The 24,245-nt window shown below is 47.8% G+C and overlaps 1 protein-coding gene across 7 annotated transcripts in view; it reads left to right on the top strand.

Annotated features, from left to right (window-relative positions):
* The window catches only part of rreb1a (ras responsive element binding protein 1a), a 235,269-nt gene that overhangs the window by 143,728 nt on the left and 67,296 nt on the right, over nt 1–24,245 (top strand). For 6 of the 7 annotated variants that reach the window (XR_015752812.1, XM_043719503.2, XM_087978500.1 and 3 more), the window contains exons 4-5: nt 4,802–4,891; nt 8,087–8,250. Coding sequence is in view for 5 of the 7 variants with exons in the window: in XM_043719503.2 (XP_043575438.2) it covers nt 4,802–4,891; nt 8,087–8,250 (254 nt within the window). In the remaining 2 variants the exon portion in view is untranslated. The remainder of the gene's footprint in view (nt 1–4,801; nt 4,892–8,086; nt 8,251–24,245) is intronic. The other variant, XM_087978501.1, reaches the window with a different exon arrangement.

Genomic DNA, 24,245 nt, shown 5'->3' with positions numbered 1-24,245 from the left:
AAAAACGAAGTTTTTGTTCTTGAAGGAGGAAACTTAAGGCCAAATCATAGCCATCAACCTGTCCTAAAAACTCTGCTCACATTTTGACAGCTGTTACAAATTGCATCACAGCAGCTGGTAAAATCCACATCATTCTAAAGCAATCTACAGTATTTGAAATAAAAGATTTTCTTTTAAGAAAAGCCAGTTTGTCCTATCTCCCGGTGTTAATGAATCCTTCAAGATCCAGAATTCCAAGATCCAAAGGTGAATCTTCATCAAAATTTAATCTGGTCTTCCTAGGACAGGACCTTATCTGTGTGCCACGTTTCACTGAATTCCATCCATTACATTTTAGATATTTTGTCTACAAGCTAACAACCCAGGATGAAGCATTCTCTCTGTCCAGCCTCAGTGGTGGAGCTAATAAAGTATATTCATAGGCATTTGGTATGCACATGTACACTTAGGTGTGCACATGTACACTTAGGTGTGCACATGCAGATGTGACCAGCCCATGGTATTACTGGGCAAGTCAGAGTGAAATCTGGTTTGATTGATCAAATGTTTTCATTTGTTTAGTTCATTAATGTGTTAAACATATTGAGGCTACAGCTTTCTTTTTTATGTAATAAACTTCTGTTCTCCTGTTAAAGAAAGTCAAACCAATCTATCCAAATATCAAGGACTATAAGATCAAAACTTCAAACTGTATTCAATTGCCATCCCTTCCAGAGACTCAAAGCTAGAGAAATGTCTACCCTGACCTCAATTCCTTCAGTTTCTACTGAACTGACTCCTTGCATTTTCTTTGGTATGGACTATGGAGATAATTCAATGAGTCTATTCCATAGTTGTTGACATGAACCTTTTACAAATCTGAAAGCTTAAACTTTCTCAGTTCTAATGACCTGCACATCTCTAACCAAGATTAGGGATCTTAAGGTGAAGGAGCCCCTAGGGAACAGTGACCATAATATGGTAGAATTCAGGAGAAAGTGATGACTGCAGATGCTGGACATCAGAGTCGAGAATGTGGCGCTGGAAAAGCACAGCAGGTCTGCAAAGGACATGCAGGTCCTGGGCCGCCTCCATCGCCATACTCTCACCACCCGACGCCTGAAGGAACAACGCTTCATCTTCGGCCTTGGGACTCTCCAACCTCATAGCATCAATGTGCACTTCACCACTTTCCTCATTTCCTCCCTCCTCCTCACCCCACTCCCCACCCCCGCCACCTTATCCCAGTTCCAACCTTCCAACTCAGTACCACTCTCATGACCTGTCCATCTTTCTTCCCACCTATCTGCTCTACTCTCCTCTCTGACCTATTACCATTACCCCACCTCTGTCTACCTATCGCACACTCAACTACCTTCCCCTAACCCCACCCCCCTCCCATTTATCTCTATACCCCACCCCCTGGCTCACAAGCCTCATTCCTGATGAAGGTTGTTGCCCGAGACATCGATTCTCCTGCTCCTCGGATGCTGCCTGACCTATGGTAGAATTTACCCTGCAGCTTGAGAGGGAGAAGCTGGAATCAGACCTAATGGTATTACCATTGAGTAAAGTTAACAACAAAGTCATGAGGGAGGAGCTGGCCAGAGTTGATTGGAAGGGGAGCCCAGCGGGGAAGACAATGCAGGTCTTTCGGGGATAATTTGAGAGGCATAGCAGAAATTCATCCCAAGGAAGAAGAAATTACTAAGGTGGGGACAGGGCAACTGTGGTTGGCAAGGGAAGTCAGGGAAAGTGTAAAAGTAAAAGAAATTGCATACAGTATGGTGAAGAGTAGTGGGAAGCTAAAGGATTGGGGAGGTTTTTAAAAATCACCAGAGGATAACCAAAAATGCACTTGGTGGATACGAAGTTAAGCTAGCTAATAATTTATGTAATAAGACGCAAGAGGTTTGTTTACATATATAAAAAGGAAAGAGAGAGGCAAGGGTGATCATTGGACCATTGGAAGATGAGGCTGGAGAAGTAGTAATGGGGAACAAAGAAATGGCAGAGGAACTGAATAGGTACTTTGTATCAGTCTTCATGGATGAAGATAACAGCAGCATACCAGAACTTTGGAAGAATCAGGGAGAAGAGGTGAATGTAATGCCCATCACTAAGGAGAAGGTGCTGGGGAAGATGACAAGTCTGAAGGTGAATAAATCACCTGGACTGGATGGACTGTACCCAAAAGTTCTGAAGGAGGTAGCTTAGGAAATTGTAGAGGCATTAGTGGTGATCTTTCAGGAATCACTGGAATCAGGGAACGTCCCAGAGAACTGGAAAATAGCTCATGTAACACCCTTGTTTAAAAAGGGAGGGAGGAAGAATTTCAGGAAACTACAGGCTAGTTAGCCTGACCTCGATTGTTGGTGGTATTTTAGAGTCCAGTATTAAGGATGAGATTGTGGAGTACTTGGAAGTGTGTGGTAAAATGGGGCTGAGTCAGCACGGCTTCGTCAAGGGAAGGTCATGTCTGACAAATCTGTTAGAATTCTTTGAGGAGGAAGTGACTAAGTTAGACTAAGGAGAGCTGGTGGATGTGCTCTATTTGGATTTCCAGAAGGTTTGCACAGGAGACTGCTGAATTAGATAAGAGCCCATGGTGTTCAGGACAAGGCACTGACTGGCGTGGATAGAGGATTGACTGACTGGCAGAAGACAGAGAGTGGGAATAAAGAGGTCTCTGTCAGTTTGGCAGCTGCTTACTAGTGGAGTTCCACAGAAGTCAGTGTTATTTGTATTATATTTGAACAATCTGGATGAAGGAACTGAAATCATTATTGCTAAGTTTGCAGCTGACACAAAGATAGGTGGAGGGACAGGTAGGACTGAGAAAGCAGAGGCTGCATAAGGACTTGGACAGGCGAGGAGAGTGACAAACCCAGTAGTATAAACCTATTTTTGTTACCACTGCAGGGGCCTGAAATCACACACTTAATGACAACTGCTGAATTTAGGCGCTGTCCTGGAAAGACTGTTTGACCTTGTTTTGTTCATTTAAACAAAAACCTTCACAGAAATAACCAACACTCATCTGCCTCTACTTTTGAAATCCAAATTTTGAAAATGGTACTAATATTTATAAATTATACACACAATGTATACATGTGTGTGCACATATTCATACACAAACATTTACACGTTATAAGATATTTACATATTATCATGTACACATAAGCATTGGGCTAGTGAATGTCTTCAATCTGCTTGAAATGTTATTGGATAGTCATTTCAGTGAGCTAGCATGGGAATGAAAAACGAAATGGTCACATGCTGTGCTGTATGAAGCGACATTTCTGTGCAGCACCCATTGAGTGAAAAAGAAACACTTGTACTATTGGGCAAGACAAAGACCTGATTGAATGGGTTTATGGCTAAAGCTTGTTTGACTAATGTCATGATGGCTATGTTCCACCCAGATTAAACAACCCTCATTCACTCCTGTGTTCCCCCGCCAGTTTCCATTCCAATAAAACTCCTATCACTGGCAAGAGACCCAACTTGCTTTTTTTTAAATTGCACCTTAACCTCAGTCCCAACCTTGCTCTGCTTTTCCAATCTTGTGCACATCGTACAGGGCAGGTGGTGACATTGTGGATTATTAGTCCCGAGACTCAGGCTAATCATAGAGTCCCTACAGTGTCGGAGCAGGCCATTTGGTCCATCAAGTCCACGCCATCCCTCTGAAGATCATTCCACCCAGAACCGCCCCATCAACCCCACATTTCCAATGGCTAACCCACCTAGCCTGCACACCTCTGGACACTACAGGGCAATTTCCCACGGCCAATCCACCCTAACCTGCACATCTTTGGGCATCCGGAAGAAACCCACGCAGACACTGGGGAAATGTGCAAACTCCACATGGAGAGTCGCCCCAGGGTGGAATGGAAAATGGGTCTCTGGTCCGATGAGGCAGCAGTGCTAACCACGGAGCCAACGTATTGCCCCTGCTTTAGGGGCATGGGTTCTAATCCCACCATGGGCTACTGGTGGAATTAAGTTTATGGAATCTTATCTCTGTACCTGTAATTACAAACGTTTTGTTGTAAAAATCCACCTGGGACACTAATGAGATCTCTGAGTAAGCACTCACTCACAAATGATGAAATCTGCCAGCTCTGGCCTCCACGGGACTCCAGGCTGAAAATGATTGTTGACTATCTAAAATAATCTCCATTAGGTACCGGCAACAACAACTGGCCTTGCCATTGTTGATGTGGAAGAGCCGGTAATGTTACAAGTCTCACAACATCAGGTTATAGTCCCAACAGGATTATTTGGAAGCACTAGTTTTCGGAGCGCTGCTCTTTCATCAGGTAACTAGTGGAGCGGGTCACCCGATGAAGGAGTGGCGCTCCGAAAGCTAGTGTGCTTCCAAATAAACCTGTTGGACTATAATCTGGTGTTGTGTGATTTTTAACCTTGCTATTGATGGCCACTTCCAATGGGGGGGGGGGGGGGAGGGGAGGGGTGTCAGGGAGTGGGGTGGGAGGTTTGTAATAATGGATTGGCAGGAAAAGTGCAGTAAGTGTTTGTGTGTTCAGAGCTGACCATCCCAAGAGTGCATTTGGCAGAGGGACACCCTTCTGCAACTTTGTCAACAAAGTTTCGGGGTGCAGGGGTATAGGAAACATCTCTTGCAGAATGCTCAACTTCTGCTTGAGGAGCAGGCACTGACAATGTGCCTGATGCTGCATGTGACTCTGACTCATTCCCTTTTGTAACGCAGCACACCGGTCTCGGTAGCCTCTGACTTTGTTTTCACCCGAGCTCCTCCTCACTGATCCACACATTGCTGTTCTGCCCCTTACAGGAAGCCAAAGAAGAGAAGTCTTTCTTTATCTGTCCACTGTGCGAGAAGGATTGTGGAACCCAGCACCAGCTAACGATGCACATTCGACAGGTAGGTTGTGGTTTGTGGCACCACTCTCTAGGCTGTTCAGGCCCGGTGCACTTTGTCGTTAGCTCTAATGTGGTGAAAAGTTGTGCTCTGCCTCACAAGCCTTTACCATACATCAAGTGTTCTCAAATTAGTAAAGCCACGTTACAAAGGAAGAAAAAGCAAAAAAAAGCACGATTGCACAATGCATTTTCAGCACATTGTACAATTCGGAAGGCAGATCTTTGCGAGCAGTGTGTGAGTGAGAGAGAGAGATGGGTTTGATTCAGTGTGATGGCTAACATTTGTTTGCATCACAGGAAGAACTTATGGTGTTTGCAGTCAGCTGCAGTTCAGACAATGCAACCAGCACATCCCTGCCCCCAGCCAGGGGAGCAGGAGCTGAACTGAAGTGGCACACAGCACTACGTTGTATTGAAATGAAAAGTGTCCAGATAAAGCTCCATGTGAACCTGTAATAACAATCATCTTGCCTGTAACACACAGCCTCCCATTGTCATGTTTAATTCCCCCCCCCCGTCGATGCCTGCCCCACTTTGCCTTATAAATGCTCCTTGCAATGGTCCTCGATCAGATCAGAAACACTTGACACAAACCCCTCCCTGTGTGTGTCTGTGCCTTGCTCACATTGTGCAGTCTGACCACAACTATCTCAAACTACCTGCTGTGTAGGGTGGCATGGTGGCTCAATGGTTAGCACTGCTGTCTCACAGCACTAGGGACCCAGGTTCAATTCCACCCTCAGGCGATTGTCTGAGTGGAGTTTGCACAATCTCCCTGTGTCTGCGTGGGCTTCCTCTCACAGTCCAAAGATGTGCAGGTTAGGTGAATTGGCCATGCTAAATTGCCCATAGTGTTCAGGGATGTGTAGGTTAGATAGATTAACCATGGGGCATGCAGGTTACAGTGGAAGGGTGGGTGGGATGCTCTTAGGAGGTTCGGTATGGGCCAAAAGGCCGAGTTCTGCACTGTAGGTATTCTGTGATACCTTCTGAAATTTATATCCATACACCATTGCTTTTCTCAGTGACTGACATTTCAAATGTTGAAATCATGGGAGTTAAATGAAAATGAGAAGTTGTACAGTTTTATACTTCAATCTTCCTTGACACTAGGAGACAACAATAAGTGTCATCTTCAGGTGAAGCAGTGTTAGAGGGCATAAGATAATTGGAATAGCTGTGCAGATGCAATTTGATCCCCATTTTAAAGTCCAATCCGTGTGCTTACTTTTTAAAACCATTTCAGGATGTCGTTTCAAAGTGATCGGTTTACATTGCAGTTTTCCTTTTGGAAGTCGTCCTGTAATATTTTTGTTCTAAATTAGTTTGAGAAGTTCTTTTTTTAAGAGAACGTGTTGGAAGCTAAACAATTCAGAGTTGTACTGGTCCATCCTGGGAAAGTTGACATACAGTGTGGAACTTGGAATCCACTATCCTGGGCAACCTCCAAGTAACTGCTCTGGGCTACAACTAGTCAAGTTCAAGTTAATCCCAGTCTTTTGGGAGACACTGAGATGTTAATTAAGAATCTTAAAGGAAGCGTTGATAGACCTATAAGACAAGTTGATGAATAAATGTAATCATGTTATTGGGGAAATGCAATCTTTATTTTTAGAAAATTAGTTTATACCTTCTGGATCTGCAAGACCATCTACAAGTCAGGAGTGTGGTGAAATACTTTTCACTTGTCTGGATGGGTGCAGCTCCAACAACACTCAAGGAACTTGACACCATCTAGGACAAAGCAGCCCTCTTTGGCACCACATCCACCATCTTCGATGTTCAGTCCCTTCACCACTGATGTGCAGTAGTGTCAGTGTGTGCTATCTACAAGATGCATTGCTACAACTCACCAAGTTCCTTCAACAGCACTTTCCAAATCTGTGACCTCTATCACCTAGAAAGACAGAAGTAGCAGATACATAGGAACACCACAACCTATAATTTCCCTGCCAAGACACAGAGCACCTTGACGGTGGCTCAGTGGTTAGCACTGCTGCCTCACAGCGCCAGGGACCCAGGTTCAAATCCAGCCGCAGGCGACTGTTTGTGTGGAGTTTGCACATTCTCCCTGTGTCAGTGTGGGTCTCCTCTGAGTGCTCTGGTTTCCTCCCACAATCCAAAGATGTGGAGGTGAGGGTGAATTGGCCATGTTAAATTCCTAAGTGTTCAGGGATGTGTAGGTTAGGAGATTAGTCAGGGGTAACTGTAGAGTAATAGGGTAGGGGAATGGATCTGGGTTACTCTTCGAAGAGTCGGTGTGGACTTGTTGGGCCGAAGGGCCTGTTTCCACACTGTAGGGATTCTATGATGGTTCTATGACTTCACTGTCATGGGGTCAAAATCCTGAAACTCTCTCAACAGCACTAAGGTATGCCTGCAGCAGATGGATTGCAGCAGTTCAAAGAAGGCAGCTCGCCAACATCTCAAGGGCAATTAGGGATGAGCAGCAAAGTCCCATGAATGAAAAATGTGCCCCTATTTGAAGCAAATGGAAAAGCTGTATCAGTGAGGGTAAAGAAATGGTGTCGGAAAAGACTTTGAATGATTTTGAAAACCTTTTGAATGAATTTGCATGGCAAAACCCTGTAATGAATGTGGGCAATGGTGTTTATTACGGAGGCAAATATGATACAGAGCGTGTGACAAAAATGTGACAGTCCAGCATCACCTTTTGCAGGCAGGAAGAATGCACAGAGAGTAGCTAGCAAATAATGCTTTCCATTTTGTCATTCTGCTAAAAAGCATTTGTCAGCTGGACCAACATTTGGTGTCATAGTCAAGATGATCTACACACTATGTTTACCAGCCCATTCCTTTATGTGCATTCATGTCGCAACATGCTAGAAATTAATAACTTGAGACAAAAAATATACCTGAAACTAGTCCTTTGTCAAATTTAACTTTTTGACTTTTAAAAGGGAATAGAGTAGATTTGCTCTGCCTGCAGGGTGGTTGTTTTGTGATAATTGGATTCTGTTCCAGTTAGAATTTTCATTCCGAACGGATTTCAGGGAAGCAGTCTGTAACGTGTAGCATAAAAGAATGGGTTCCATTGTGAACCTGGTGATACTGGTTCAAAAGCTGGGGCTGACCTGGCTTTCAGCCTGGACAGGTGAGGCAAGGGAGGGTCCTTTTATCCATCACGCTCCGTGTTTGCTCGTATCGCTGACTGGAGCTCCATGTGTCTCTGCAGCACAACACAGATAGTGGAGGGAACACCCATTCCTGCAGCATTTGTGGCAAGTCCCTGAGTTCCGCCAGCTCCCTCGACCGTCACATGTTGGTCCACTCAGGAGAGAGACCGTACAAGTGTTCGATCTGTCACCAGGCCTTCACTACCAATGGTAACATGCACAGGTGAGTGCAGCTGCTCAGGGTGGAGAGGCAGGGGCAGTGGTAATGGTGACTGCGAGAATTGTGGGGCAGCTGTAATGGGCACCACGGGGATGGTGTTACAGCTGTAATGGTGACCGCGTGGATGGTGGGGCAGCTGTAATGGGCACCACGGGGATGGTGTTACAGCTGTAATGGTGACCGCGTGGATGGTGGGGCAGCTGTAATGGGCACCACGGGGATGGTGTTACAGCGGTAATGGGCACCATGGGGATGGTGTTACAGCGGTAATGGGCACCACGGGGATGGTGTTACAGCGGTATGGTGACCGCGGGGGTGGTGTTACAGCGGTAATGGGCACCACGGGGATGGTGTTACAGTGGTAATGGGCACCACGGGGATGGTGTTACAGTGGTAATGGGCACCACGGGGATGGTGTTACAGCGGTAATGGTGACCGCGGGGATGATGTTACAGCGGTAATGGTCACCGTGGGGATGGTGTTACAGAGGTAATGGGTACCTTGGGGATGATGTTATAGCGGTAATGGTGACCGCGGGTATGGTGTTACAGGGATAATGGTCACCACGGGGATGGTGTTACAGCGGTAATGGTCACCGCGGGGATGGTGTTACAGCGGTAATGGTCACCTTGGGGATGATGTTAGAACGGTAATGGTCACCGCGGGGATGGTGCTACAGCGGTAATGATCACAGTGGGGATGGTGCTACAGCGGTAATGGGCACCGCGGGGATGGTGTTACAACAGTAATGGGTACCGCGGGGGTGGTGTTACAGCGGTAATGGGCACCACGGGGATGGTGTTACAGCGGTAATGGGCACCGCGGGGATGGTGTTACAACGGTAATGGTCACCGCGGGGATGGTGTTAACAGCGATAATGGTCACAGCGGGGATGATGCTACAGCTGTAATGATCAGAGTGGGGATGGTGTTACAGCGGTAATGGACACCACGGGGATGATGTTACAACGGTAATGTTCACTGTGGGGATGGTGTTACAGTGGTAATGGTCACCATAGGGATGGTGTTACAGCGGTAATGATCACCACAGTGATGGTGACTGCGAGGATGTTGTTACAGCGGTAATGGTCACCGCGGGGATGGTGTTACATCGGTAATGGTCACCGTGGGGATGGTGTTACATCGGTAATGGTCACCGTGGGGATGGTGTTACATCGGTTATGGTCACCGTGGGGATGGTGTTACATCGGTAATGGTCACCGTGGGGATGGTGTTACAGCGGTTATGGTCACCGCGGGGATGGTGTTACAATGGTTATGGTCACCGCAAGGATGGTGTTACAGTGGTTATGGTCACCGTGGGGATGGTGTTACAGCGATAATGGTCACCTTGGGGATGGTGTTACAGCGGTAATGATCACCGTGGGTATGGTGTTACTATGGTAATGGTCACAACGGGGATGGTGTTACAACAGTAATGGGCACCGCGGGGATGGTGTTACAGTGGTTATGGTCACCGCAGTGATGGTGACTGCAAGGGTGGTGTTACAGCGGTAATGATCACCGCGAGGATGGTGTTACAGCGGTATTGTTCACCGTGGAGATGGTGTTACATCGGTTATACTCACCGCGGGTATGGTGTTACAGCGGTAATGGTCACCGTGGGGATGGTGTTACATCGGTTATACTCACCGCGGGGATGGTGTTACAGCGGTTATGGTCACCGCAGGGATGGTGTTACAGTGGCTATGGTCACAGCGGGGATGGTGTTACAGCGGTTATGATCACCGCGGGGATGGTGTTACAGCGGTATTGTTCACCGTGGGGATGGTGTTACATCGGTTATACTCACCGCGGGTATGGTGTTACAGCGGTAATGGTCACCGTGGGGATGGTGTTACATCGGTTATACTCACCCCGGGGATGGTATTACAGCGGTTATGGTCACCGCAGGGATGGTGTTACAGTGGCTATGGTCACAGCGGGGATGGTGTTACAGCGGTTATGATCACCGCGGGGATGGTGTTACAGCGGTTATGGTCACCGCGGGGATGGTGTTACAGCGGTAGTGATCACCGTGGGGATGGTGTTACAGTGGTAATGATCACCGCGGGGATGGTGTTACATCGGTATTGGGTACCACAGGGATGGTGTTACAGCGGTAATGATCACCGCGGGGATGGTGTTACAGCGGTAGTGATCACCATGGGGATGGTGTTACAGCAGTGACGGGCACCGTGAGGATGGTGGGGCAACGGTAATGATCACTATGAGGATGGTGTTACAGTGGTAGTGGTCACTGTGGGATTAGTGGGGTTGCTGTGAGGGTGGTGGTGCGGTGGTAATGATCACCGTGGAGATGGCGATGTGGTTGTAATGATTACCGTGAGGATGGTGGTGTGGTGCTCGTGATCACTGTTGGGAAGATGGTGCGATGGTAGTGGTCACCGTGGGGTGTGGTGGTGTAATGTCACTGAGTTCACAATTGAGAGTCCCCCGGCCACCTCTGGGGAATCGGGTAAAAATCCACCCCAGCGGCTGGAGGCCTATAAATTCAGCTAAAGCTATCATTGATTCTTCTGTTCAGGGAAGGAAATTTGCCATCCTTACCTAGTCTGGCCTACATGTGACTCCAAGCTCACAGCAATGTGGTTGACGCCTGACATCCGAAATGGCCCTGCAATCCACTTGGTTCAAGGGTCATGATGATTGCTGTCAAAACAACCATTTGTTGCCCAATGTCCACAACCCAGGAAAGGCAAATGAAACAAAAAATAGGATCGAGGCATAGAGAGGCTGTTCCAAGTGCTGGGACCAGCCAGACTAGGATCTGTGTTCTCGTTGTTTACTAGGCGTGGTAAAGATTTGAAATGCGTCCACTTTATAGGGTTTATAGATTTAACTGTACCCATCGAAAGGGAACTGAATAAATACTTTAAGGAGAGAAAAAAAATTAAATCTGGTGTGTGGGTTAATAGCTGGTGAGTAGGACTAACTGGATTGCTCTTTGAAAGAGATGGTGAAACTTCGATGGGCTGAATGGCCAATTTCCAGATTGTACCATTCTATCATACTGTTCGAGGATGCATGAGCGATGTAATTGTCCCCAAGTTTCTCCTTTGCTTTGTTTCTGATTAAAGTATCTCTTGTATCTTTAAGTTAGAGCAGCTTTTGCTTAAGATCCTTTCAATGGCAGAGTAAGGAGTTGTGTTGGTGTCGTGGCTGCTGTAAGGGACTGTGGAGATTCCTGTTCCAGCTGCTTGGTGATGTGAGGTTTGTGGCTGTGCCATTCAGGGAACTGATACATCAGGAGCTATCCTTTTCCATTTATGGGGTTGGGGAAGAGAGAGAGGCATCACTGATGACTCTTACTGCCAGCTAGCTAGAGAGCAGTGACAGACAGTAGGAGAATGTCACCTGCTCATCCTATCAGCCTGGGACTGGTTTCTCAGATATCGGAGGCATAACTGAATGGGGAGCAAACAATCGAAAAATTGCATCTATCTTTCCACCCAGTGCGCTTAACAATCTGTAAACCCAGCTGCCTGGTGAGGAAGCAGCCTTTCTGATTAAAATTGAAAAGTGAAGGAAACGACTTCAGTTGCGTGTTGAGTGACCTTCTGTGTGTCTGTTCACTCTATCACATGACACCAGTGTTCCAAAGTATGATGGAAGGATGCTATGCTTGGTGTTTTTGTAAAACAAAGCACTGGCATTTTATAGACCATCTTGTAGATGTTGTCTGTTGACATCGATACTTCTTTTCTGCAGTTATAGTGAATTCTGACTCTTTAAAAGCTTGCCTAATATGGGTACGGTTGTGAGACCCCTGTGAAATGTTAAACCCCTCACGTTTGAATGTGTTGCTCCCTCTTTCCCCGATAACAACTCCCTCCCTTCCTGGAGAAGGCTAACCCCTCTTTCACCGACTAACTCAGTTTTGGTCTTACTTCCTAAAGTGACGTTGTGGCAAGGGTATCCTCCTGGACTGAATAAAGCAACAGCCTTCACAGGGAGGAAGCTGTAACAAAAGCAGGAATTGAGACTATACTTTCAGCGCTATTACAAAATCTCCAGCAATGCCGTTCACTCGCATCCCTTTTCTTGATTCCTTTCCCACAGTCTGAGATCTTGTTCTCCGAGAGTCTTCGCAATCAGCCCTGACTTTGGTTAGAGGCTGAACTGATGGGAGAGCTGCAACTGAAGCCTGCTCCTGTTTGACCACAGGCTTGTTTCCGTGGTTACCTGTATCATATTGTCCTGAGGAAACAGATGCTTCCAGAGAAGCGAGTGCTGTAGATAATGGGGATCCGGGGCTGAGGTGACAGTCGATATACATCTGAACATGTGGTTTTCATTTCAGAATCCAGCCACGGATTTTTGTTTCCTGATTTTAATTTTTTTTTTGTCATATGCATTCCCTTGATGATTTCTACTTTCTTTTTTCCCAACCAAATCACACTTTTAGGCTTAACTGACAAGACCAGAGGAAATAGAAATTGGAGTAGGCCATGCGGCCCCTTGAGCCTGCTCTGCCCTTCAGTAGTTTCATGGCTGATCATGTTCCTCAAGTCCACTTTCTTGCCCTTTCCCCGTAACCTGTGATTGCCCGACTGATCAATAATCTATCTCAGCCTTAACATATACATGAGGACTCTGCCCCCCCAGTTCTGTATGGCAAGGATTTCCAATGACCCTTGACCCTCAGAGAGAGAAATCATTCCTCTTCATCACAGTTTTAAATTAACGTCCCTTTATGCTGAGATTGTGATCCAGCATAGTTATTTTATTCCCGTTCCTGGGATCCGTGCGTCGCTAGCTAACCACAGCATTTGATGCCCATCTCTAATTGCCTTCAGAAAGTGGCCCTGAGCCATCTCCTTCAACCGCAGCGGTCCCAGTGGCATCAGTTCACCTGCAGTGCTGTTGGGAAGGTAATTCCAGGATTTTGACCCTTCGAAAATGGAGGAATGATGGGTGAGGTGTGGTTTGGATGGGAATTTTCTACTAGGGGTGTTCCCAACATCCACAGATTCTCTACTCTCTGAGTCATTGAGATGAACAGCATGGAAACAGATCCATCGGTCCAACACGTCCATGCCGACTAGATATCCCAACCTAATCTAGTCCCATTTGCCACCACTTGGTCCATATCTCTCTAAACCCTTCCTATTCATATACTCATCCTGATGTCTTTCAAGTGCTGTAATTGTACCAGCCTCCACCACTTCCTCTGGCAGCTCATTCCATACACGCACCACCTTCTGCGTGAAAAAGTTGCCCCTTAGGTCCCTTTTAAATCTTTCCCCTCTCACCATAAACCTATGCCCTCTAGTTTTGGACACCCCAACCCTGGGAAAAAGAGGGCAGGGGGACGTTTCCCAGTGACAGACCTGCTAAATGGTAACGTATGGAAGGCCCAGATACAGGACATTTCCCTGAGCGCTGGCCGTTTTGCCAGCGCAATTGTGAACCCCACTCCCTCCGAGGTTCCTCGTATTTCCTTAACTTCCTGAGTGGCAGCCACCTTTCCCGAATCCTGGTTGGCTATCCAGGAACCTTCCCCACTGCCTCCTCCACGTTTCCAGGGAATGCATCCTGTATCCGTGTGAAAGAGGTTTCTCTCCTGTCGCCTTCACACATCTCTGCCCTCTCCCCCATTCTTGTTCATTTGACTAGAAGGGAACATGGTTCTCCGATCTCCAGCCCAATCCTGATTCACAAACCTCTGTCAAATCTCCTTCCTATGTGGAGGTATCACAGGTGTTGGATTGGGATGGACAAAGTCAGTGTCACCCGACAGCAGATTATAGTCAGACAGGTTTATTTGAAATCACAAGCCTTCGGAGCGCTGCCCCTTTGTCTCACCACCTGTGAAAGCTTGTGGTTTCAAAGAAACCTGTCGGACTATAACCTGGTGTCATGTGTCTTCAGACTAGATCTCCTTCACACCAAGGAGAAGAGTCCCAACTTCTTAGTCTAAAGTTTCTCACTTCTGAACTGTTCTTATGTAAATCCCTCCTGTGCTCCAGCATGTTCAGGTCTTTCCTATAACATGGCACACACAACTGTACACCGTACTGCAGCTGAGGTCTAGACAAGCCTCTCTACAAGTCCATCATCATCTCCTGGCTCCTGTACACCTGTATATAATGTTAATATCCAATGAGCAGTGTGTTGTCACACAATCCCTACAGTGTGGAAACAGTCCATCCAGCCCAACAAGTCCATACAAATCCTCAGAAGAGTATTCCACCCAACCCTATTCCCGAACCTATTGATCTACATTTCCCATGACTAATACACCTAACCTACACATCCCAGAATACTATGGGCAATTTAGCATGGCCAATTCACCTAACCTGCACATCTTTGGACTGTGGGAGGAAACCAGAGCACCCAGAGGAAACGTACACAGACAGAGGGAAAATGTGCAAACTACACACAGACAGTCGCCTGAGGCTGGAATCGAACCTGGGTCCTTGGTGCTGTCAGGTAGCAGTGCTAACTACTGAGCCATCATGCCACCCTGTGAAGGAGGCTAAGCCTGAACACAGTTCTTGACTTGATCTGCTCCTAAATCAGTCTGTCCTGATGTGGTCCACGCAGTGACAGAGAGGAGGCTGAGCCTGTCTGAGGTTTTTGATAAACACTTCCACGAAACCACTCCATGTTTGTGCTACTGTGATGTGGGCCCCACATATACTGTCAGTGTGGCATTGAAAGGGACATACAGAGGACAGTACTGTACATACGAACATCGAAAGTAGGAGCAGGACTCGGTCAATGGTGCTCCACCATTCAGAATGATCCTGGCTGATCATCCAATTCAGTCCTCTGTTCCCACTTCCTTCCCATATCCGTTCGCCCTAAGAACTATAACTAACTTCTTCGAGAACATTCAATATTTTGGCCTCGGCCACTTGCAATGGCAGTGAATTCCACAGGCTCACCATTCTTTGGGTGAAGACATTTCTCCCCGTCTCAGTCCCAAATGGCGTACCCTGTATTCTTAAACCGTGGCCCCTGGTTTAGGAAGAGTGAAAATTGTAAATCTCCATGAAATGCTGCCAGCTGCAGTGACCCATTGGAGAGGGACAGAGAGATGAAGGGATTCTTCCTACTCTTTTATCAGAACTTCTCACCGTTTCCATCCCATAGCCCCAGGGGGTTTCCACCTGTAGTCACATGTCCCAAACATTTGAAGAAGAGTCACACTGAACTTGAAATGCTAACTCTGTTTCCCTCTCTCGGCAGATGCTGCCAGACCTGCTGAATTTTTCCAGCACTTCTTGCTTTGGTTTCAGATTTCCAGTATGGTTTGCTTTCATTTGAACGCTTTTCTTTTTGTCGTTCTCTAGCCAGCAGCCATCTGAAAGGCAAAGGCCCAACTGTTGAGATGACCTCTCCCAAGAAAGACGTCTTGACCTCGCCTTCTATCTTTGTGCATGTCTATACAATCTGCCTCTGTCCGGGTTGTCAGTTCACCCGTCCTAATGTCTGCTGGGGCCAATTTTGATAGAGAAGTTGAAACTTTATTGCTGGAACAGCACAGCAGGTCAGGCAGCATCCAGGGAACAGGAGATTCGACGTTTCGGGCACAGGCCCTTCCTCAGGAATGAGCAGAGAGTGTTCAGCAGGAGAAGATAAAAGGTAGGGAGGAGGGACTTGGAGGAGGGGCGTTGGAAATGTGATAGGTGGAAAGAGGTCAAGGTGAGGGTGATAGGTCGGAGTAGGATGGAGGCGGAGAGGTCAAGAAGAAGACTGCAGGTCAGGAAGGCGGTGCCGGGCTGGAGGGATTCGGCTGAGACAAGGTGGGGGGAGGGGGGATGAAGAAACCGGTGAAGTCCAAGTTCATCCCCTGTGGTTGGAGGGTTCCCAGTCGGAAGATAAGACGCTCCTCCTCCGACCGTCGCGTTGTTGTGGTTTGGCGGTGGATGAGTCCAATGACCTGCATATCCTCGGTGGAGTGGGAGGGGGAGTTGAAATGCTGTGCTACAGGGTGGTTGGGTTGGTTCGTCCGGGTGGCCCAGAGGTGCTCTCTGAATCGCTCCGCAAGTAGGCGGCCTGTCTCCCCAATATAGAGTAGGCCACACCGGCTGCAGCGGATGCAGTAGATGATGTGGGTGGAGGTGCAGGTGAATTTCTGGCGGATATGGAAGTTTCCTTTGGGGCCTTGGAGAGAAGTGAGGGGGGAGGTGTGGGCGCAAGTGTTGCACCTCCTGCGGTTGCAAGGGAAGGTGCCGGGAGTGGAGGTTGGGTCGGTGGGGGGTGTGGATCTGACAAGGGAGTCGCAGAGGGAGTGGTCTCTACGGAAAGCTGATAGGGGAGGGGAGGGAAATATATCCTTGGTGCTGGGGTCTGTTTGGAGGTGGCGGAAGTGACGGCGGATGATGCGCTGTACATGGAGATTGGTGGGGTGGTAGGTGAGGACCAGTGGGGTTCTGTCCTGGTGGCGGTTGGAGGGGCGGGGCTCAAGGGCGGAGGAGCGGGAAGTGGAGGAGATGCGGTGGAGGGCACCGTCGACCACGTCGGGGGGGAAATTGCGGTCCTTGAAGAAGGAGGCCATCTGTGTTGTACGTATTTTGAACTGGTCCTCCTGGGAGCAGATGCGGCGGAGACGAAGGAATTGGGAGAATGGGATGGCGTTTTTACAGGGGGCAGGATGGGAGGAGGTGTAGTCCAGGTAGCTGTGGGAGTCGGTTGGTTTGTAGTAGATGTCCGTGTTGATTCGGTCGCCTGAGATAGAAACAGAAAGGTCTAGGAAGGGGAGGGAGGAGTCCGAGACTGTCCAGGTGAATTTGAGGTCGGGGTGGAAGGTGTTAGTGTAGTGGATGAACTGTTCAACCTCCTCGTGGGAGCACGAGGTAGCGCCGATACAGTCATCAATGTAGCGAAGGAAAAGATGGGGGGTGGGGCCAGTGTAGTTGCGGAAGATGGATTGTTCCACATATCCTACGAAGAGGCAGGCATAGCTGGGGCCCATGCGGGTGCCCATGGCTACTCCTTTTGTTTGGAGAAAGTGGGAGGATTGGAAAGAAAAGTTGTTCAGGGTGAGGACCAGTTCGGTCAGTCAAAGGAGGGTGTCGGTGGAAGGGTACTGGGTGGTACGGCGGGAAAGGAAGAAGCGGAGTGCTTTGAGTCCTTCGTGATGGGGGATGGAGGTGTACAGGGACTGGATGTCCATGGTGAAGATGAGGCGTTGGGGACCGGGGAAGCGAAAATCATGGAGCAGGTGGAGGGCATGGGTGGTGTCACGAACGTAGGTGGGGAGTTCTTGATAGAGAAGACTCCTTTGAAGTAGCTTGGGATGTTAAAGGCACTTTATAAATGCGGATGGTTGTAGTAATCTCAGCAGTTGATGTATGAGACTGGAGAGCAAGAGCCCATGTACGTGCATCCATTCAACCCCTCATCAGGGTTGATTTGTTCTTCCGACAATGTCGGGGATGTTTTACTTCTGTTTACGACATCTCTCTCTGCCGACTAAGGGTGGATCCTCCAGTAAATCTACCTAGCAACAAACTTCCAAGCTGATCCAGTATAGCTTCACTACACAAAGGGAGCAGTCTCCTCCATGGTAGAGTGTTCACTGCATCTGTTAGCCAGCTGCCCGGGGTGGATGTGTGTGTTATTATGTGTGGAATCTGAGGGCAGGATCTCTCTGGTTACTATTATCAATCTGTCGTCTTTTTGCCTTCTCTTTTCAAATGGCAGTATCTTCATGTGTGGCAGCCAGAGGTATCCTGATCAGGCCTGGTCCCTCTGCCCAGTTCTCGGGCTGCAGAGAGAGAGAGAGAGAGAGAGGTTCTGACAGCCTGCAGTGCTGTTTGTTAGCGAGCAGCATTGTCATGGGGAGGGTGTACACAGCTTTAATTAATTTGGCGTTCAGTGGATAAACCTAAGACTTTAATGATTGTTTCATTGTCATGCTTAGTACTCTCTATTCTGTTTGCAGTGTTCACTCCAGTAGACGCTGAGTGTGGTTCATGGTCCCATTACAAATGATGGGGATTGACACTTTAGCCCAGTCTGTCATTGACCTCTGCGACTAGTCACAATGTGTCTGTAAGCCGATTCAGTTTGAACCTCGCCTGAGGTGTGGTTACTTTCTGGTTAAGCCACCAGCAGTCCTCCCTCTCTTCCAGCAGTGCTCTCTTGCTCTCTCTCTCTCGTTCTATCTCTCACTTTCACATTCTCTCTTTCTCTCAACTCTTCTGGGCCTGTGGTGTCTTCATTGGGAAAGCAAACTCGGACTTGATAGCCTGTTTCAGAGACAATCACAATACTGTGGGTCGGAAGTCACATGTCAGCCAGACCGGGTAAGGATGGCAGATTCACTCCTCTGATGGGTATGAGTGAACCAGATGGCTTTTAGAAAATGACAATCAATGATCACTTTCAATTCCTGATTTATTAATTAAAAGGGTTCGAAAAGATTTACAAGGATGTTGCAGGATTGGAGGGTTTGAGCTATAAGGAGAGGCTGAGTAGGCTGGGGCTGTTTTCCCTGCAGTGTTGGAAGCTGAGGGGTGACCGTAGAGAGGTTTATAAAAGCACGAGAGGCATGGATAGGATAAATAGACAAGGTCTTTTCCCTGGGGTGGGAGGAACTCGAGGGCATAGGTTTAGGGTGAGAGGGGAAAGATATCAAAGGGACCTAAGGGTCTCAATTGCTTTCTGGGGTAGTGGTGGTGCATGTATGGAATGAGCTGCCAGAGGAAGTGGTGGAAGGTGGTACAATTACAATATTTATCAGGCATCTGGATAGGAAGGGTTTAGAGAGATATGGGCTAAATGGGACTAAATTTGTATAGGATATTTGGTCAGCCTGGATGAGTTGGACTGAAGGGTCTGTTTCCATGCTGTACATCTCTATGACTCTATAATTGGCTTCAAATTCCATCAGCTGGCCCTGCTGGGATTTAAACCTAGGTGCCCAGAACATTTACCTGAGTCTATAGGTTGCTAGTGCAGTGTCATTACCCCTGCGCCACTGTCTCCCCTCCAATCTGTTTAGGCTTTGGCTGCATCAGCTAATGATGGAGGGGGTGGTGGTGATGGGGGAAGGCAGCTGAACTCTGGAAAACGTTTGTTTATTTTATACTTGGTGTGACTGGAATGGTTCTGGGATGAGAATAGACTGATGGGGACTGGTCTCCCTCAAGAAGAGAAGGTCAACAAGACATGCGATGAAGCTGGTCGGAAACAGAGCTAGAAATTGCTGGACAAGCTCAGCAGGACTTGTAGCATCTGTGGAGGGATATCAAGAGTTAATGTACAGGTACAGTGACCCTTCCTCAGAACGGGCCCACTCCACAGATGCTGCCAGACCTGCTGAGCTTGTCCAGCAATTTCCGGTTTTATTTCTGATTTATAGCGTCCACAGTTCTTTCAGGTTTTTTATGTGTGGAGTAGACAGCGAGACTCCTTCCCATTGGTGGAAGGGTTGAGAACTTAAGGTTTAAAGTGATTGGCAAAGAAACGGGGGTAGGCGATCTAGGAGTGAGATAAGCAGAAATGTCTTGACCCAGAGAGTGGCGGGCCTGTGGAATTTCTACCCCAGAAAGCAATTGAGGCCAAATGCATTGAACATTTTCAAGGAAGTTGTATAGTTCTGAGGGTGATAGTGATGAAAGAGTATCGGAAGAAAACAGGAACAGGTACTGGGCTGGATGATCAGCCATGATTAAGTGGTGAAGCAGGCTCGAAGGGTCAAGTGGCCCACTGCTGCTCCTATTTTCTATGTTCCCTTGGCAACGTGAGGAAAACCCTTTTTTTTTAGTGCAGTGGATGGTTAGCATCTGGAATACCCTGCATCAGAGCATGGCAGAAACAGATTCAATTGTTGTTTTCAAAAAAGAGAATTAGCTTGTTACCCGACAAGAAAAGACTTGTTGAGTTGAAAGGGGAGGCAAAGAGTGGACCTAGGTGGGTTGTTTGTGTAGAGGAATAGAATGGACCTGATCAGTTCAGTGGCCTCTACAATGCAGCATGCTTTTCCAATTCTAAAATCACAATGAGGAAACAGCAGATTGCTACACTGAATGGAGATGTGAGGCCTCTAGGGAAAATAAACGGCTTTAACACTTTCAAAATGATAAATTCCTGTTTCCAATTCCTATTCCACCCAGCTGCTTGCTACCCTGTGGTTTGAAGTGACACAGGCTGATGGCATTCTGTTGCAATGTTCGTTGTGTCAATGTATTCTGCCTCCGTACGAGATCAGAATGTAAGCAGACTACAGGAGCAGGAGGAGGCCCTAGAATCCCACGCCCACTCCCCAAACCGGCTCTGCTCTCCAACAAGATCACAGCTGAACTGATCTGAGCCTCAGCTTTTCTGCCTGTCCCTCCCATCACTCAACTCCTTCTAAAACAAAAGCCCCAAAAGACTCCGCTCTTGACTAGATTCCATAGCCCAGCCTCCATAGTTCCCTGGGGTAGAGAATTCCGCAAAGATTTCAAAGTTTGCAGATGATGCAACACTTGATGGGACTGAGGGTTGTGAGGTGGATGCACAGAGGCTTTAAGGAGGTTTAGACATATCAAAGCAGCTGGGTCGATTCCATCCTTGGGCGACTGTGTGAAATTTGCACATTCTCTTCTCGTCTGCGTGGGTTTCCTCCAGGTGCTCCAGTTTCCTCCCACAGTCCAAAGATGTGCAAGTTAGGTGGATTGGCCGTGCTAAATTGTCTGTAGTATCCAGGGATGTGCAGATTAGATGGGTTAGCCATAGGAAATTCAGGGTTACAGGGATAGGATAGAGGGTGTGGATCTGGGTGGGATATTTCCGGAGGGTGGGTGTAAATTTGATGGGCTGAATGGCCTGTTTCCACACTGCATGTGTTCTATAATAGATTTCTAGCTATTAATGACATCTTGGGGTATAGGAGTTCCCAGGAATATGGCATTGGGATAGATGGTCAGATATGATCGAAAATGGTGGGGCAGGATAGATGGGTAGAGCATGCTCCTATTAACAATCCTTTGGGAGTTCTCCCTGCTCGGTCTCTCTCTCTCGAGTTTGCCACCCCTTATTCTGAAACTATACCCTCCTTGTTCTGAATCCCCATCATGGGGGCCACATGACCTCTTACCCATTGCACCCCTCCTTCACCGAGGAGATGGGAATAGCCCACTGTACCTGAGGAGATGGCCTCATGCAAAAGAATAGTTTTGGACAGTTTCTGTGCTTCCGCTGATTGTTGACGGAAACTGGATTTGGGAGACAGTGATGTTCATAACACCTGTCTGCAGCAGCCTGACTAGGCTCTGTATCACAGACAGTGTCTGTGCAGTGTCCTGTAATTAGGCTGGTCAAAGCTTTTAAACTTGTTCTGCAGGTATGTGTTCCATCATTTTTTATAAAGAATTCTGACACCTTTTGGGATTCCCTTGTTAAACACCCATGGGAAAGGAATTACGATGCAAGGACTAGATTCTTTGCTGTTTAATATTTAAAGCGGTGAGTGAAGGAATGAATTTATTTATTTGGAAGTATTGCTTAGCACATTTGAAACGAGAGTCGAATTAGTGTATGGCCAGTAATTGGCTGCCACAATTGCCCTGGCTTCATTGACTTGCCTCCCCATGGATTCAGGATTGCAACAGGCATTGAGCAACATTTTGTTGGTAAGAGGGTATTTGTCACAGATGTGTTGGCTGCTGAGGTGATCTTCCTGCATCCTGTACACAGGAAGGTGCTTTATTGGGCGAGGCCAGGACATGTTTTGCCAATGATGTTGTGCTTTGGATTTGTCAGAAAATACAAAGGCTTGCATTGATATGGCGCCTTTCGCCATTCCCAGACACCTCAAATGACTTTGCAGCCAGAGAGACACTCTTAAAGTGTTGCTGCTAATGTATGTGGCAGCTAAATGTGCACCCAGCAGGCTCCTGTGGGATCACAAACAGGTTATTGGCTCATTGTGGTGTTAGGTGAGGTACAGCTATTGGTTAGAACACAGCCTCGCATACCCCCTGATGATCCTCCTGCTGCCCTCGCCAACATTACACTCCCCAGTGCTATCTCAGCTCCTTCAGCAGCGGGAGGTGGGGAGAGTGCTAACTTAGTGATTTGAAACTGTGCTGCATATCCCCGGGCTGGAACCAGAATTTCCAGTTCTGGCCTTGCTTGTTTGTTTAGAGCGGAGGGCACAGTGTATTTTAAATTCTTGGTGTGTGTGACTGACTGTTGGCGCAACGTTTGGCCATCACAGCTGGTGGCTAAACGCAGAACTGGGGCTTGTCATGACCTTGGTGAACTATGGCGTCCTAGACTGTGGACTACGTACCTCATGAGGTGAAATTACAGGAGAGTGGAAGGAGAGCTGTCTACTCTGCACTTTTCACAACCTTTGACCTGCCCCTTGCTGTGGCAAGTGAATCCGGGGTGGGGGCAGAGAGAGGCTGGTGGGAAAACATATGGTGCTGGTTGGCGCGTCAGTTTTCCCACCCTTTCTCAGCACTCGACGGTTTTACTAAAGGTGGGATTGAAGTTGGCGGTTAAAGACCACCTTCAACACACTCCCATACCCCCCCTTGGGGCAACTAGGCCCACTACCTGCAGGTGACCTTTTGCCAAGACCACAGGGTGCCAGTGTGGCAGGAATTCCCTTTGCTTGCCTGGGCTTCTCAGTGACAGACCATCCTGTAGATAAAGGCTCTCGCTCCCCATCCTCAGTGATGATGGGGCCTGCCACATAGGTCCCGCGGGACTAAGAATAGGTTGAAGAGATGGTAACTCCAATTTGAAGCATGCTCGCCTGTTCTCTCTTCTCTTGCTCGCTCTCTCTCTGCCCCAGGAAAGAGGGAAGGATCAGCCAGAGATTTCAATTCTGATTGATCTTCAGAAAGGTGTCAGGGCAAGGACAGGACATAACTTTGCTAATGGCCAGACACTGACACACACTGTCAAGCTTGTTTAGTAGCCATCCAGATTGACTTCGCGATTGGTTGCTTGTTCCTAACAGCTTGACATCAAATGTTTGTCCTGTGAGAGGTGCTATATAAAGTTTTTTTAAATCATTCACAGGATGAGGGCATCGTTGGCTAGGCCAACATTTATTGCCCATCCCCAATTGCCCAGAGGGCATTTAAGAGTTAACTACATTGTTGTGGGTCTGGAGTCACAAGTGGCAGATTTCATTCCCTAAAGGACATCAGTGAACCAGATAGGTTTTTTTCTAAAAATTGATTATGGTGAGGGGGTACAAATCATCTGTAGAGGGTCAAGGAGAGAAATTGTGGGGCCTGGCACTGCTTAAGCCCAAGCTCCTAGTGCTTCTCACCATCTGCACACCTCAGGATAGCAGGGGGCTCCCCTGAAGCCCACTTATAGAGCCCTGATGTACCCATCCCTGTGTGCCCTCAGGGTCCCAAAGAGGGATGGTCTGCCAGAAAGATTTAGACTGAAGAGGACACTTCACGGCTCTTTTCTGTCTCTGAGCAGGCATGTAAGAACAGCTTGGGCAGGGGGCTACAGTATGGTGTGGGAAGAGGGAGGGAGAAGAGGGCAACAGGGACTGAGGGCCCTGGAAGGAGACACCTCAAATGTGATCCGATGGGCATCGGAATCTCTTTAAAATCAGGGATGTGTTTCCTCCCCCTCACCTTCACCGTGTTAATGACGATAAGGCAAGGGTTAATCATTGCCCCTCGGACAGTGCTCTCGGAGTGACACGACTATTGTTCTCTGGCTCGTAGCAATGGACCAGTCCACCACCAACCCCCCCACTCCCACCGCTCCCCATCCCTGTTAGGATTCAGCCTGTCTGCTTCTCCCGTCTGCTCTGTTCCAGAAAGACATTGGGAGGTAAACATATGCAGCTGAACAGGAAGGCGCTGTTTATCTGCTCCCAGCAGCATGGCCTGCTGGGCTAGATAGGATCACCGGGATGCTTCTGAGCAATTCAATCAGTCTTTACCATTTCCCCTCCCAACTAACTGCCAAAATATCTCCCTAACCTCCAGAGGGGAAAATAAAAATCAAGAGCGGTTTGGAAACTGCCTGCAGTCATGCCCATCAGCTCACACAA

The sequence above is a fragment of the Chiloscyllium plagiosum genome, unplaced genomic scaffold (assembly GCF_037043375.1).
Source record: "Chiloscyllium plagiosum isolate Xiang-an unplaced genomic scaffold, Cpla_swu_hap1 HiC_scaffold_34, whole genome shotgun sequence".
In the NCBI taxonomy this organism is placed as follows: domain Eukaryota; kingdom Metazoa; phylum Chordata; class Chondrichthyes; order Orectolobiformes; family Hemiscylliidae; genus Chiloscyllium; species Chiloscyllium plagiosum.
Note: the sequence above shows the minus strand (reverse complement) of the source record. Positions and strands in the feature narration are given on the sequence as shown.